This window comes from Amblyomma maculatum, chromosome 10 (assembly GCF_055883805.1).
Source record: "Amblyomma maculatum isolate TAMU_Amacu chromosome 10, ASM5588380v1, whole genome shotgun sequence".
NCBI lineage: Eukaryota > Metazoa > Arthropoda > Arachnida > Ixodida > Ixodidae > Amblyomma > Amblyomma maculatum.
The window spans coordinates 104801631-104815392 of NC_139353.1; the positions used below are offsets into that span (position 1 = coordinate 104801631).

A 13762-nucleotide genomic window follows, 5' to 3' on the forward strand; every position below is an offset into this window, starting at 1 on the left:
AAGACGCTTGTCTTGCTGTGTATGTCTGATAGACACACTGATTTTTAGGTGGAATGTACAAAACAATTGAGGTGATACTCCCCTTGAGTTTGGAAACCAAGAACCCCCCAAAACAGCTGTTTAATTGCATTCACCTTCTGAAATGTAGTAATCAAGTCTCGCTTCACGTCCCTGCTGGCTTCACGGGATGAATGCAGCCAATGCCACTCAGCCTGACCGATGTGAAAATGGCAGAGAAGCTGCTTGCTTTCAGGCCAAGTTGCACACAAGGCAGCCTTATCGGCTGCGGAATTGTCCGGCATTCTGTGATGCCTGCAGAATATAAAAAGCAATATTTGAAGCTTTATTGGTTCAATACAGAACTGCATCATATATGCTAAATAGCACAAAGAGACTGTTTAACAAGTGAACTGGACCTCCGTGATGACCCCCCACCCCCCCATCGTGGCTTAGTTGAGTGACTGGTGTGACTGGTGGGACCAAAATGTTAGACGCCCTGTTTTGCCCCTTACAGCAATGGTGCTAATATAACAAAATGCATGAAAAAATTTTTGATCGACAGTCTTGTTCCTTTTCGCTGCAGGGTATATATACTTTGCTGATACGTGAATGCTTTGAACATTAGTTGTTACTTACATGAGTAACGCCAAAGCAAGTTGGGGAGGTCTGCTTCAGAAGACCAAATTCAGCCTTGTAGCTTTCACTGCTCTACGAACTATGGAGAAGCACAGCCAGGGACACTGCACAGACTGCAGTTGCTGCTAGAATAAATGTTAGGCTGCTGTGTGTCTCGTCACATGATGCCGTGGAATCCACAAAAATTATTTCCCTCGCAGCGCTCAATCTTTGGGTTCTTTCCATAACTTGCGTCACCACAAGAGCTGCCCAGCAGGTAAACGTAAAGCTTGGATGGATCTTCACGAGTTCTTCCTCATAGTTCCTCTTTTGGGGTTGAGGAATCGTCTGGCAGTGAACTGCAGGAGAACTGGAGAATATCACATGCACAGACATATATGCGAAAATAGAAGGGAAGAATGAGAAAGCTTTTGCAGTCCAGTAGTTTTCAGATCGAGCCACACTAATTTCACACACACACAAAAAAAAGAAAGTACACATACTCACATATAATATACAACTTACCCTTCTCAAGATACTGTGCCTGCGCTCGGATTCACCGCTCCATTGGCAAGCTTTTCGGCTGCGCTATCACAGACGCAAGCTTCTGCTGAAGCACTGTCAAGTCCTGTGCTGCCGTGAAGCCATCATGAAAGTAGCTATGAAATTTAGCTCGCGTGTCCGATGGGGTTCAAGAGAGTAATTGCGGTCATCTCTGACCCTCACTATGCCACGTAAAGGTCTTTCCCTCTTCAAGAATGGATCACGCAGCCTTGTGTCTCTTGTGATGTTTTTTTTTATCTTAATATCCACAAAAGCAAGGCATTTGGTGACTGTTTGGCCAGCAGTCTTATTTTTGTTGCCTTGCTGACATTTCCACTCCTTATAGAATGTGATGCTGGGAAAAAAAGGTGCAAGTTTGTTTATTCTCGCGGTTAACAACCAATTTATTGGCTTTATACGATTGAATGTTATAGAAATGCTAGTAATAACGATGTAATTATTACGCGTTTCTTCGCACGACACTGCGGCTATGTGATGGTGATGAAGCCAGCTTATCAGGTGATGTATTGATATTTAGGATGATTTACTGTTCATAATTGCGCAGTTCTTTTATGACAGACGTAACAATTTCGGCACTTAACGCACAATTAATTCATGTACGTCAAGCAAGATATGGCAGCTTCAGCGCTGTGTGGTCGCTTTTCTAGGGCAGGTGATCGCGAACCATCAGCATAAATATATGGGCCTAAATTGAATTTGGTGGCGGCTACGGGACTAGCAAAACTATACTAACTATACAACGTGGAGTCTTGCTCTACTTACAGCTACGCTCTTCTATTCCTGGAGCAGCAGGTTTCAGCGTGCCAGTCTGGAGTTCGGGTTCCTAACTTTCGTTAGCCACTTTAACGGTTGACAGTCGGTAACAAATTTGAAAGGGCGGTCCAAAGAGGTAGCAAAGATAGTGGCGCAATCCCCAGTGCCCACACGACTGCCAGGCACTCTTGTTCAGTTGCCCCGTAATTCCGTTGCTCTGTGTGCAGGTGCTCCTAGACGTACGTTAACCTCTAGTCGAAATACTTCTATCCCTTTCATTTGTCTGATACAGGTGACACAGGTCTATAGGCCAGCAGGCACTCGCTCATCGCTAGGAGCAGCGTAGTTTCGATTAGCATGACGAGTACGTTCCTTTCAGGCTTACCGCTGACATAATCTTGCATCGCCGAGTTCTCGCAGGTCCGGTTATCAATCGAGACCCAAGATTTGCCCACTCCAAGCATGCCCTGACTGAACAGCATGTCGACCCGCTGGTCTCTTAAAATATCATGTCCGATGATGGCGACCACAGGGAGCATGACACTGTCATCGCACACACAAAAAAAATTGGATGTGAATGCATGGCTGCTCAGTGCCACATGTATGCGGTAGACGCCAAACGCGTCAGTGTGGTCTCCGGCGATGCCCATAAGAGTTATGTGGCTTTCGCACTTCTCCAACGCATCCCAGTTTGCGTTTGTGCCTGTCAAGGCGCTGCGCTTTAACAGACACACTTTTGAACTTTTGTCCACATGGCATTTTACTGCTCTCACTGCCACCTTGCGCTTGTGATTGGGCTCGTCTTCCGGCACAAATTCATAACTGCTTAGCACGACCCCCGTCCGCCTCGGTTGACGACAGAGGCCGTACTCAGTTTCCATGCACCCCGGGAGCGGCCTTTTGTTTTTTTGGTCAAACAACACTTGTTACAAAAGGATGAGCACACTACAGGATATCGAATGCAGTATACATGCATGGTGTAAATTTGCACATGCATGTAACTTTACAACATATATAAATGCTCTTCACATCATGCGACACCAATGACATTGGCAGCATGCTCTCCTGACAGAAGAAACAAAACCATTTTTCCGAAGGCACAAGGACTGGCTTAAATAAAATGATTGTGTTATTGAAAAGTGTGTTTCGAATTACAGACTGCTTTTATGCCGCCTGGTGAGTGAAAAAAAATGACATCAAAGCTCATAGTTGTGAACTTTGAAGGCCTCCGCCTTCTCTCAGGGGGCTCGGGAGCCGCACACCGAACGACGAATGACCACAAAAGAATGCTGCCTCAGGAACAAAAACACTTTTATTAGGTTAGGAAAAAATAAACAAGAAATCAACTGGGTTAGCGTATATCAAGGGATATATGCAAAAGAGGGGTCTACTGGTACTGCAAACGTTGTACCGGCGAGTCAACAAAGTATCCGTGTTCTCGAAGATAAAAAGATACACACCGCTGGCGGATACACACGCGGCACGTTAAAGCGCGCGCGAGCGAAAACAGCAGCGTACGCACATTGCGATGTCTCGGAGGGGTCTTTCCCAAGGTCCCGCTCGGACGGTCGCGCGAGCGCGGCCGTAGAAGCAGTGCCGTGTTCCCGCTGTTGCCGTTGCCGTTGGCGGTGCCGTGTTCCCGCCAAAAGGCGCCAATGAGAACAGCAACTGGGACACCGGGGTGGAGCTGTGGCCGAACGACAGTGACAAGTCGTCCGGACACCTCTCCGCTGCCTAAGGCGGGAGAAAAGGAAAGAGGGGAACAACAGGAGCGGGCGACGGCCGCGCAACAGAAAGCCGCGGAAAGCCCGAATCCCACAATAGTAACAACAATACTTAGGTTTAGAGTTTAGTTAGCATAGCAATTAGTTGAATATTAAGAACTGCACAAAAACAATGGAAAAGACAAACTGAACCACTGCCTAATTACTAAGCTGTGTTAACCTCTTATAGTTATGGATAAAATGGCACTTGGTTTGGCAATACTTGCGTGGCAGACAGTGCAGCGGTGGCGTAGCGGTAGAACATCCGCCTCGCATGCAAGAGGACCGGGGTTCAAATCCCGGTGCCGCGCAATTCTCCACCGGATGACAAAAAATAAATAAATAAATAAATAAAATCCGCGTGTCGATGGAATTGCATATACAGGTTTGGGGTGCGACCTGATGCCGGTGAACACCTCCGGCAACGCACTCCCTCACCAGAACAGGAGTTGGCCACCCTGGTGCAGTAATTGGCCACAACCTCCTATGATAAGCTCCATAAAACCCCGGCCCTCAGTCACCAGCGGCTGCGGAACAACTGACCACGGCGGCGGTCAGACCTGTGACGCAGCAGGGGGTGCTAAGAAAGCCTGGCTCCGCTGGACAGGCCGCCATTGGAAACTGACCCTGGCAACGTTTAATGCTAGAACCCTTGCTAGTGAAGCTAGTTTAGCAGTGCTGTTAGAGGAACTACAGGCATGAAATGGGATGTCATAGGGCTTAGTGAGGTTAGGAGGCCGAATGAGGCATACACAGTACTGAAGGATGGGCATGTACTGTGTTATCGAGGTTTACCAGAGAGGCGACAACTAGGGGTAGGTTTCCTTGTCAATAAGTATATAGCGGGTAATATAGATGAATTCTATAGTATTAATGAGAGGGTTGCAGGCATCGTAATTAGGCTTAATAAGCGGTATAAACTGAAGGTTGTACAGGCCTATGCACCTACATGTAGTTATGATGACCAGGCAGTTGAAAGCTTCTATGAAGATGTAGAATCGGCAATGCGAAAAGTAAAGACGCAGTATACTGTACTAATGGGCGACTTCAATGCCAAGGTAGGGAAAAAACAGGCAGGAGACAAGGCAGTAGGTGACTATGGCATTGGTTCTAGGAATAGCAGGGGGGAGTTTCTAGTTGAGTTTGCAGAGCGCAATAACATACGAATCATGAATACCTTCTTCAGCAAACGGAAGAACCGGAAATGGACATGGAAAAGTCCTAACGGAGAGACTAAAAATGAAATCGACTTCATAATGTGTTCAACCCCCGCCATTGTGCAGGATGTAGAGGTAATCGGGAAAGTTCGATGTAGTGACCACAGGATGGTGAGGTCCCGAATTGGCCTAAATCTGAAGAAGGAACGCAATAGATTAGTAAGAAAGAAACCCATCAACGAACTAGCGGTGAGGGGGAGGGCAGAAGAGTTCAGGATCTCGCTACAAAATAGGTATTCAGCTCTAACTGAGGATGGCGACATTACCCTAGAGGCAATGAACAATAATTTCAGAGATATCATTACTGAGTGCGCGGTAGAAGTAGGCGGTAGGATAGTTAGAGAGGATACCGGTAAGCTGTCTAAGGAGACGAAAGATTTGATTAAGAAACGGCAGAGTATGAAAGCTTCCAATCCAACAGACCAGATCGAATTGGCCGAGATATCAAAGCTAATCAATAAGCGCAAGGTGGCCGATATAAGGAAGTATAACATGGAGAAAATTGAGCATGCTGTAAAGAACGGGGGAAGCCTTAAAGCGGTAAAGAAGAAATTCGGCATAGGCAAAAACCAGATGTATGCGATAAGGGACAAGGCGGGCAATGTCATCACTAATATGGACAAGATAGTCAAAGTAGCCGAGGAGTTCTATACAGATCTCTACAGTAGCCAAAGTAGCCAGGACCGTAATGAGATTGGCGGTAGGGAAAAACAGTCAGGCGTTCCACCAGTGACGAAGGACGAGGTCAAGAAAGCACTAGAAACTATGAAAAGGGGGAAATCAGCTGGAGAGGATCAAATAACTACAGATTTGCTGAAGGACGGGAGGGGGGATATCGTGCTAGAAAAACTGGCCACCCTGTATACGCAGTGCCTGCTGTCATGGACGGTACCGGAACCGTGGAAGAATGCAAACATTATCCTCATTCACAAGAAAGGGGCTCTAAGGACCTTAAAAATTACAGACCAATCAGCTTACTGTCTGTTACGTATAAGGTATTTACTAAGGTAATCGCTAATAGAATCAGGACAACCTTAGACTGCAATCAAGCAAAGGATCAAGCAGGGTTTCGGAAACGGTACTCTACTATCGATCATATCCATACCATCAATCAGGTGATAGAAAAATGCTCGGAATATAACCAGCCCTTATACATAGCATTCATTGATTACGAAAAAGCACTTTACTCAGTTGAAACCTCGGCGGTGATGCAGGCATTGCGAAATCAGGGGGTAGACGAGCCGTACGTGAAAGTGCTGGAAGATATATATAGTGGCTGCACAGCAACCATAGTTCTGCATAAAGAAAGCAACAAAATTGCCATAAAGAAAGGTGTTAGGCAAGGAGACACAATCTCCCCAGTACTATTCACAGCTTGTTTAGAGGAAGTATTCAGAGACTTGGAATGGGAGCAGTTAGGGATAAGGGTAGATGGAGAATACCTCAGTAATCTGCGATTTGCTGATGACATTGCCTTGCTAAGCAACTCGGGGGATGAACTGCAAATAATGATTGATGACCTAGACAGAAAAAGTAGAAATGTAGGCTTGAAAATCAATATGCAGAAGACTAAGGTAATGTTCAACAGCCTCGGGAAGGAACAGCAGTTTACATTAGGTAGCGAAATACTGGAAATAGTAGGCGAATATGTCTACTTAGGACAGGTAGTAACCGCAGATCCAGACCATGAAAAGGAAATATCAAGAAGAATAAGATTGGGATGGAGCGCATTGGGCAAGCACTCGCAGATTATGACTAGCAGCTTACCGGTATCGCTCAAGAGGAAAGTATACAACAGTTGCATCTTGCCTGTACTCACCTATAGGGCTGAAACGTGGAGACTAACCAAGAGAGTTCTACTTAAGTTGAGGACAACCCAGAGGGCTATGGAACGAATAATGGTAGGGGTAACATTAAGAGATAGAAAGCGTGCAGAGTGGGTCAGAGAAATAACTCAAGTTAACGACATTCTAGTGGAAATTAAGAAGAAGAAATGGACATGGGCAGGACATGTAGTGCGAAGAGAGGATACCCGATGGTCGCTGAGGGTAACAAACTGGATTCCAAGGGAAGGAAAGCGTAGCAGGGGGAGGCAGAAAGTTAGGTGGGCGGATGAGATTAAGAAGTTCGCAGGTGTCAAGTGGATGCAGCTAGCACAGAACCGGGTTAAGTGGAGAAATATGGGAGAGGCCTTCGCCCTGCAGTGGGTATAATCAGGCTTATGATGATGATGATGATGATGATGAACATCAATACGGTCATCATGATCTTGCTTTCATGGAAGAGTGTGAAATTTATGCGCCCTTGTTTTTAAACATTGCTACGCAGTCGTCTCAAGACACTACTGAACAAAAAGTGTGGAGTATGATTCGTCGCGACAAAACGGACCTTTACGGTCTCCTCCATTACCCGGAAAAGATGCTCCACGAGGTTCTCCAGGAGAAAGCGATAGTCATACATGGAGACTTGCTTTCTCAAACCGAGGTACGCCCTTCACTTCTATACTCATTTTTAGTGGACTTTTCATTTCTGAACATCTGCCGAAAATAAAATCCCCCCCAAAAAAGGAGCTTGATTTCACCCTCATGAATATACATTTCTTTTATAATCAAGAGGCATAGAATACATCCTTTGCTATAAACGAAAATCCTCGAAGGAGTCTAGAGCAAACGCACCTTTTTTTTGCCTCAACGTCGACATTCCGTCAGATTATCAACGAATGGGGGTTGCTTATGAAAGATGCTGTTTTAGAGTAACTGCGTAATTGAGTGGTAAAGAACAAACCAATGGTAAGTGTAGTAAAAAAGCTACAGTACATATTAGACTGATTCCGCATGTTGGTAAATTAACCATAACTCTTCTTTATGCCGAATAAAATCCGAGGCGTGCTCATTGGTATTAAAATTCATAAATAGCGTATCGCTTCGACATAAAATTTTATATATGCCTGGGGCAATGCTTTCGTAAAGTAGAAATGTCCGCAAATATGAAAAGGAATAAAAAACAACATATATGGCAAGCCGAATGACTAAAACTGAAGAGTATATCCCTCGGCCATACAGTACTCAAAAGTATACTTTTTATTTCACTGTAATTCGAATACGGAGACAAATTTTATTATGTATCTTTTTTTGCTGAAGTCTGAATCCATTAGGTCGAGTCACGACATATTAGAAGAACAGTTTTATGATGTTTTTCAGGGATCTCCGCAGTTCGCGGTCAAAACCATTTTCAGTTTAAAAGCTACGGTACCGGAGGCTATGTATCTGCCTGCGCTCTATTTCCCTCCGCGCAACAGATCTATACATTCCATTTCCATTTACTATTTCGATCTTCGTTGCTATACTTTAAGAAGCTCAATGAAAATAATATTTTATGCACTACGTCAACCTGCGGTTAGCTTTGGCTCGAACACATATATAATATCTATATCGTCACTGCATCTTAGCGGGTAAAAATTATAAATTGATTGAGTTAATTTATTAGTCCGCATTGATGTTTTAGAGCGTAGAATCCCCATTCCACCCCATAGCCGACAAAGCAACTGAGCCATTGAACCCGAAGCACATGCTGAGATATATTTGTTATTTCGCCCTTCGCTATCAATTCGTAATGGAGGAGACGCTGAGTGAGTCTCTTTTTTTTTCCACAAAACACGCGAGATTTCTTTAAGCTAAAATTGGCATAATGAAACAAATTATGCACGGGTTTGATTTGTGTTATCCTCCTGAACGTTCATAAAAAAACTTATATCTCCTCTCCACATCAGATGTTTCCTTTGAGACACAAATAATCCTTTCTTTTTTCGTTTTTTTTTTATGTTCTCCTTAGCAACTTTATTTATTCAAAAAGGGGAAAACGTGCTGTCGAGACACACAAAAACGCCCACATGTATGAATGCGAAAAGAGGATCACGCGTTGGGTGACTGTGAAGCCGAGTCTTCTAAACTTCCTCGGTAATGTAAAATAACCCTCTTTCCTGGGCGTGCTTTCTCTTCGTTTCCCTTCGTGCACTGGCTCCCAATGAGACACTCGCACGCTTTTTCGTCTTACCGCCCGCAGGCTGCCATAAGCATTTATTGCAGGCGTGTATTTTTATACTGGCTGGTGACCTCACTGACTTTGTAAATCTTCACAGAATGTGGTAAAAGCATTCTTAACGCTGAAAATCACCTTGTGGGTATTATGGTTTCTTTTCATCCAGCCTTAGCACGACGTCATTTGAGCAGTAAAGTTTTCTGTGGCGTTGATGCTTTATAAAATTTTCTGCTCCAAATGAACCCGTTGAAAGACATATATCGAACTTAGCTTTAAGGATGACAACGGCCATCCGTGTAAGGGTTCGCTCACTCCGTTCACGCATACAAAGGGTGCTTCTCTTATGTCCTGCTGGCCTTATGATAAATTAGTTGCGAGTGCAGCGCAATAAGAAGTGTTTGCTTTCCTTATCTGAACCCTGCTCGAACACTTCACTGAATCAGAACTACATCGCGGAGTACCGCATGGGAGAGCGCCAGCGACGCCGCCGATCGCTTATCGATCGCAGTAATAGAAGCTGGCATGCAAGACCTACTAATGTTAATGCGAAATCATTATATAGACCACTGTGCGGAAACACTGGCGCCGTGCGCCCAATGTCATTGGTTGAGTGCCGTCGTACCGAACTGAGTATGATGCGATGCATGGCAAATAAGCATATATAAGAACAGTAATCATGAGGAGTGCATGACTAATACGCGAATGACTAAGTAGTCACTGCTCATTTTTGACCATTAATTTGTGAACATAAAAAGCATAAAACGCCAAGACAGGTAAGATGCGCTGAATGAAACTGTAACTGATAGTGCTTGAGTTATGGTCGTTAAAGGTGCAGCCACTAATTAGCGTCCTCTATTTAGTGAGTAAAATAGCTTTAATAAAATAAACCACCGGTAGCTGAACCGGACGAAGTAAAGGAGCATTTTGCGAGCGTTAAAACTCACACCTTATTAGTCAAATATATGTCAGTAAAATAGCATGTAATTGGCCCCTCTGGTGGAAGCGCCCGATTGCTTTCTTCTGTAAATCTCACATTTCCACTCACTGTAAAGTAAGCGTCCCCCATTTTGGAACGGGAAGTCCTGCCGAAACGGTTCCTATTTAAATATTCGCTTTTGAGTGCGCATGCGTATTAATTGAAGCCAATTCGGGTCCATTGTCCTTGTCCGCTCCACCTCTCCATCTGAAATTCGACAGCACCGAGAATGTTTGGGCTTTTGTGTGCAGTGGGAATTCGTACTCCGCGCAAAAAAAGTCAGATGTCGTGCACAGGCATAGGCAGAGTGGCAAAAACAGGTATCGAATGTCTCGTGTATACAAGGTAGATTCTAAAACGTGCGCGAACGGCACTAGAAGTGGAAACCACGCACTCTAGACAGACTGAGAAGGGCGAGCTATACTTGATCGGCTCGGCGAGATTTGCGTTATCTATTAACCTAGAATGAATGTACTAATATCTTATGCATTATTCTCGTTGCTGTGTTCAATATAAAGGAACACTTTGATAGTTTTTACTGCGGCTAAAAGAGGGTGGTGGTTCTCTCGGGACTTGGGCTCTGATCTCAGAGCCAAACACCAGACCGCTAGCTCGGGACACAGGGCCGTGAAGACTGGAACACCGAGACACAGTCAGCGGGCCAAGCTGTTTATTGGGAATGGCCAATATTCATCTTCGGTCATAGCAGCATCCGCGAGTTCGGGCTTCGCGGCGTCCTCTCTCTGGATGAAGATGCTGTCCGTCGAGATGAGAGTGGAGGGGGAAGGAGGAGCCACCCGGAGCGCTGCGCCAGTTCTCTCACTCCCGCCCTCTCCGCCACAGCTCTGGGGGAACGAGGCCAGGAGGGGAAAGATGACGGCTCCACGTGAGAGAGAGAGACTGGTCGCCCCATCGTGCGAGCGAGGGGAATGTTGAATTCGCACAAGAGGAAGGCCGCAGCGAAAGTCGCGCAAAGCTGTTTCGCTGACTGAGTGCAGACAGCATTGCATACTGTCAGAGGCCACAATTTATTTTGAGCCGGCCAAAGCGGTGGCCTTGTGGTAGAGCATCCGCCTCGCATTCGGGAGGTACGGGGCTCGATCCCCAGTGCCGCCGGGTACCCACCGGTTTCCAAAGGGTACAAGAGTTCCCCCGGCCTGGTGTTCGGCTGTTCTGGGGTGAAATGCTTGGGAAAAGGGGCCATGAACCAAAATGTTGGTTCAAATGTTGGTACGTGAAATAAAAAAGGGGCCCTCATATATCTTACTCGATTTATGTCATATGTAGAAGAGGGCGCTTTCTCGGTGTTTTACGGCAGTGACTAAAATAGAGAATCAGTTTCGACATCTTCAGTCCCGCATTTCTCACATTTCCTTCCGGCTCAGAGCCACACATCATTTTCTGAGCTTTGGGACTTGAAGTCTAACATGTCATAGGCTCAACCAATGTACTGCTATTTTCATCATGTAAGCATTGACGTGTTCCTTCTCGGTTTTCTTAGAAGGCTGCAATGTTTTCTTAATGCATTGCATTTCTCCGCTTTCTTCTTCTGTCTTACAACCGTCCTAATGCATGCTAGAGATCACACATGCTCGAGCAATAACTTAAACACCCTTCGTAAACCCTCGATATAGAAAATCGTTTTGTTACAGGCTGGCAACTTCTGCAGCCGGGGTCAAACCGGCGAATTTTACTTCGGGACTGAAAACATGTATTCCTTGCCCTGCGGAGCCTACATGAGCCGCCTCATGAATGCGACACTTCGACAGCGCATCAAGAGAATGTGAGACACTTTCGTTGGCATTTGCCGGTCACTTTGTTAGTATTCGAAAAGAGACAAACAACATCCATTGTGTTGAATGTTTTTTTCGACATAGTGCATTGAAGAGGAATTCTTTTGCTGATAGTTCGTGTGCATATAGCAAAGTAAAGAAAATAATGCAAAGATGATACGGATATTGCTACGTAAGCGCTTTAGCGATACATTCAGAAAAATAATTTTAGATATACCTTTGTTTATACATGCGCAGTTACAAAAAAGGTTTTATTCTTCTCGCGAGCCAAAGGTCATTTTATAGAGGAACAGAAAGAGTCATTAACGAGGCGCGCGGAGCTCGTGGCTTTTCTTTCGCTTCTGAGAAATTCTCTTTGATCTTGATTTACTTTCGCTTCGTTTACACCATGCAGAGCTACGATGCAGTGTACCCTCGAAAAAGGGAGTAAAATCTGCTCGAAAACAACCAGGTTCTTAGGACACACGAATTCACTTACACCTCATGACACAGAAACGTAATTGTGCGTGAACGCTGCTACAGCTCTGGCGAGAAGGAGCTGGACACGCATTGTAAAAGCTTGAAGACGTACCTACTCGAAACAAAATTGAGCGTAAGCATGCGTCCCTACTCTTGTAAATAAGAATAGTAATTGACTATTCAAAGCCCTGCCTTCCAAATGTGAAACGCGATTGTCTTCGTTTCATAAAGTGGGTCTTGCAAACATACCGTGATCTAAAAGGTTACAACGGCTTCACATGGGCAACAGAGGCTGCTAAAGAACAAGGTACAATATAATTAAGGGGGAAAGTATGCCGCTCCATGAGATGAAGAAAAAACTTGATCTCATCTTTTTATGCGTGTGACTGCGTTATTTTGTATTCTACGTAAAGTCTTATTATTTGCAACCCGTGGGGAAGATGTTCTTCTAAGCGAACCGTTTTATTTGATACCGTTGGCAATCGGATTCGGTGCGACGTTAGTGCTAAGTGTCTTGACCATATGATCGACCTTGATATACCTTGCACCAAACTTATTTCGCACACTGCTTCCTACTTTCGTATATTCGTGTCTAAATGCACATTCTGTTCAGTGGCCCGGTCTATTGAATGCTACCACGACATGTGGAGGAAACGAATGAAGATTGTTATAAAAGGTTGCTGAGGTTGTACGCTATTTAACCAGGTTTGGCGAACGATAGCTGTGTGTCCATTGCGTAAAGATCTGCCGAGGTCGCTCCGATGCATCTGTTACATGTTTTGCCACGTGTTCCGCTGGCGTCATCGCGCACCTGTCACGTGCTCTCTCATGCTTTTGAAGATTAACTGTCTTTCAGGCTGAATGTCAATGTCTAATGGCAAGTTTAAATGTCATTATTCATTACCTAGGGGTCCGTTAGTCATGAAACCATGCACGAGCTTGCCATATCATTTAACACACTAGGCAACACTTGTAGCTAGACAGCATAAGCCCACATTTAACATTGGTTCAGCTTGAATATCTTCATGTGGTAGCCAAGCAATCCCCAATTTTTTTACTTGAAAACGTAGCGGCTAACGCTCCAAAAATATCAAGTTTGTTTTGTTTTTTTCTCGTGTTTGTACACAAATTAGAAACATGTTGAAGTTGGTATGCGCCGAAATCGTCTATGCACAACTAATCCCCATTCGTTGTACATGTATATGCATCAGTAATCATTGTGACTGATGATATTACTTTAATGACTCTGCGTTATGATCCTAGCACGTATTAAATAACGTATTATCTCTTCAATTTCTTCCAGCACGACTGCAATCGTGGAAGCCGGCATCGTTCGTCAGAAGTTTATCCTGGCTATCCCGTCCTTGGATCGCTGTCAGGTGGTTGCAGAAAAAGCTGCTCTCGCGTTGTGGGACATGGTCTCCATCTTCTACGCGTACGCCGCTTTCATCGTTGCAGGTATCCTCGTCTTTGTAGCTGAGATAATCTCTGCCTACGTAACGCGTCATGCACGTCCCTGAAAACGCCTATATCAAGAGATGTGGCCGAAGCCTCTGTGGAGCTGCACTCTTTCGCGGCCAGTTG

General features: G+C 44.9%; 1 protein-coding gene across 1 annotated transcript in view; it reads left to right on the top strand.

Moving 5' to 3' along the window:
• The window catches only part of LOC146177176 (ionotropic receptor coreceptor Ir76b-like), a 53911-nt gene extending 42198 nt beyond the window's left edge, over positions 1-11713 (top strand). Inside the window, exons 6-7 of the mRNA XM_084581102.1 lie at positions 7241-7396; positions 11579-11713. Coding sequence (XP_084437228.1) covers positions 7241-7396; positions 11579-11713 — 291 coding nt within the window. The remainder of the gene's footprint in view (positions 1-7240; positions 7397-11578) is intronic.
• Positions 11714-13762: the final 2049 nt, after the last annotated feature.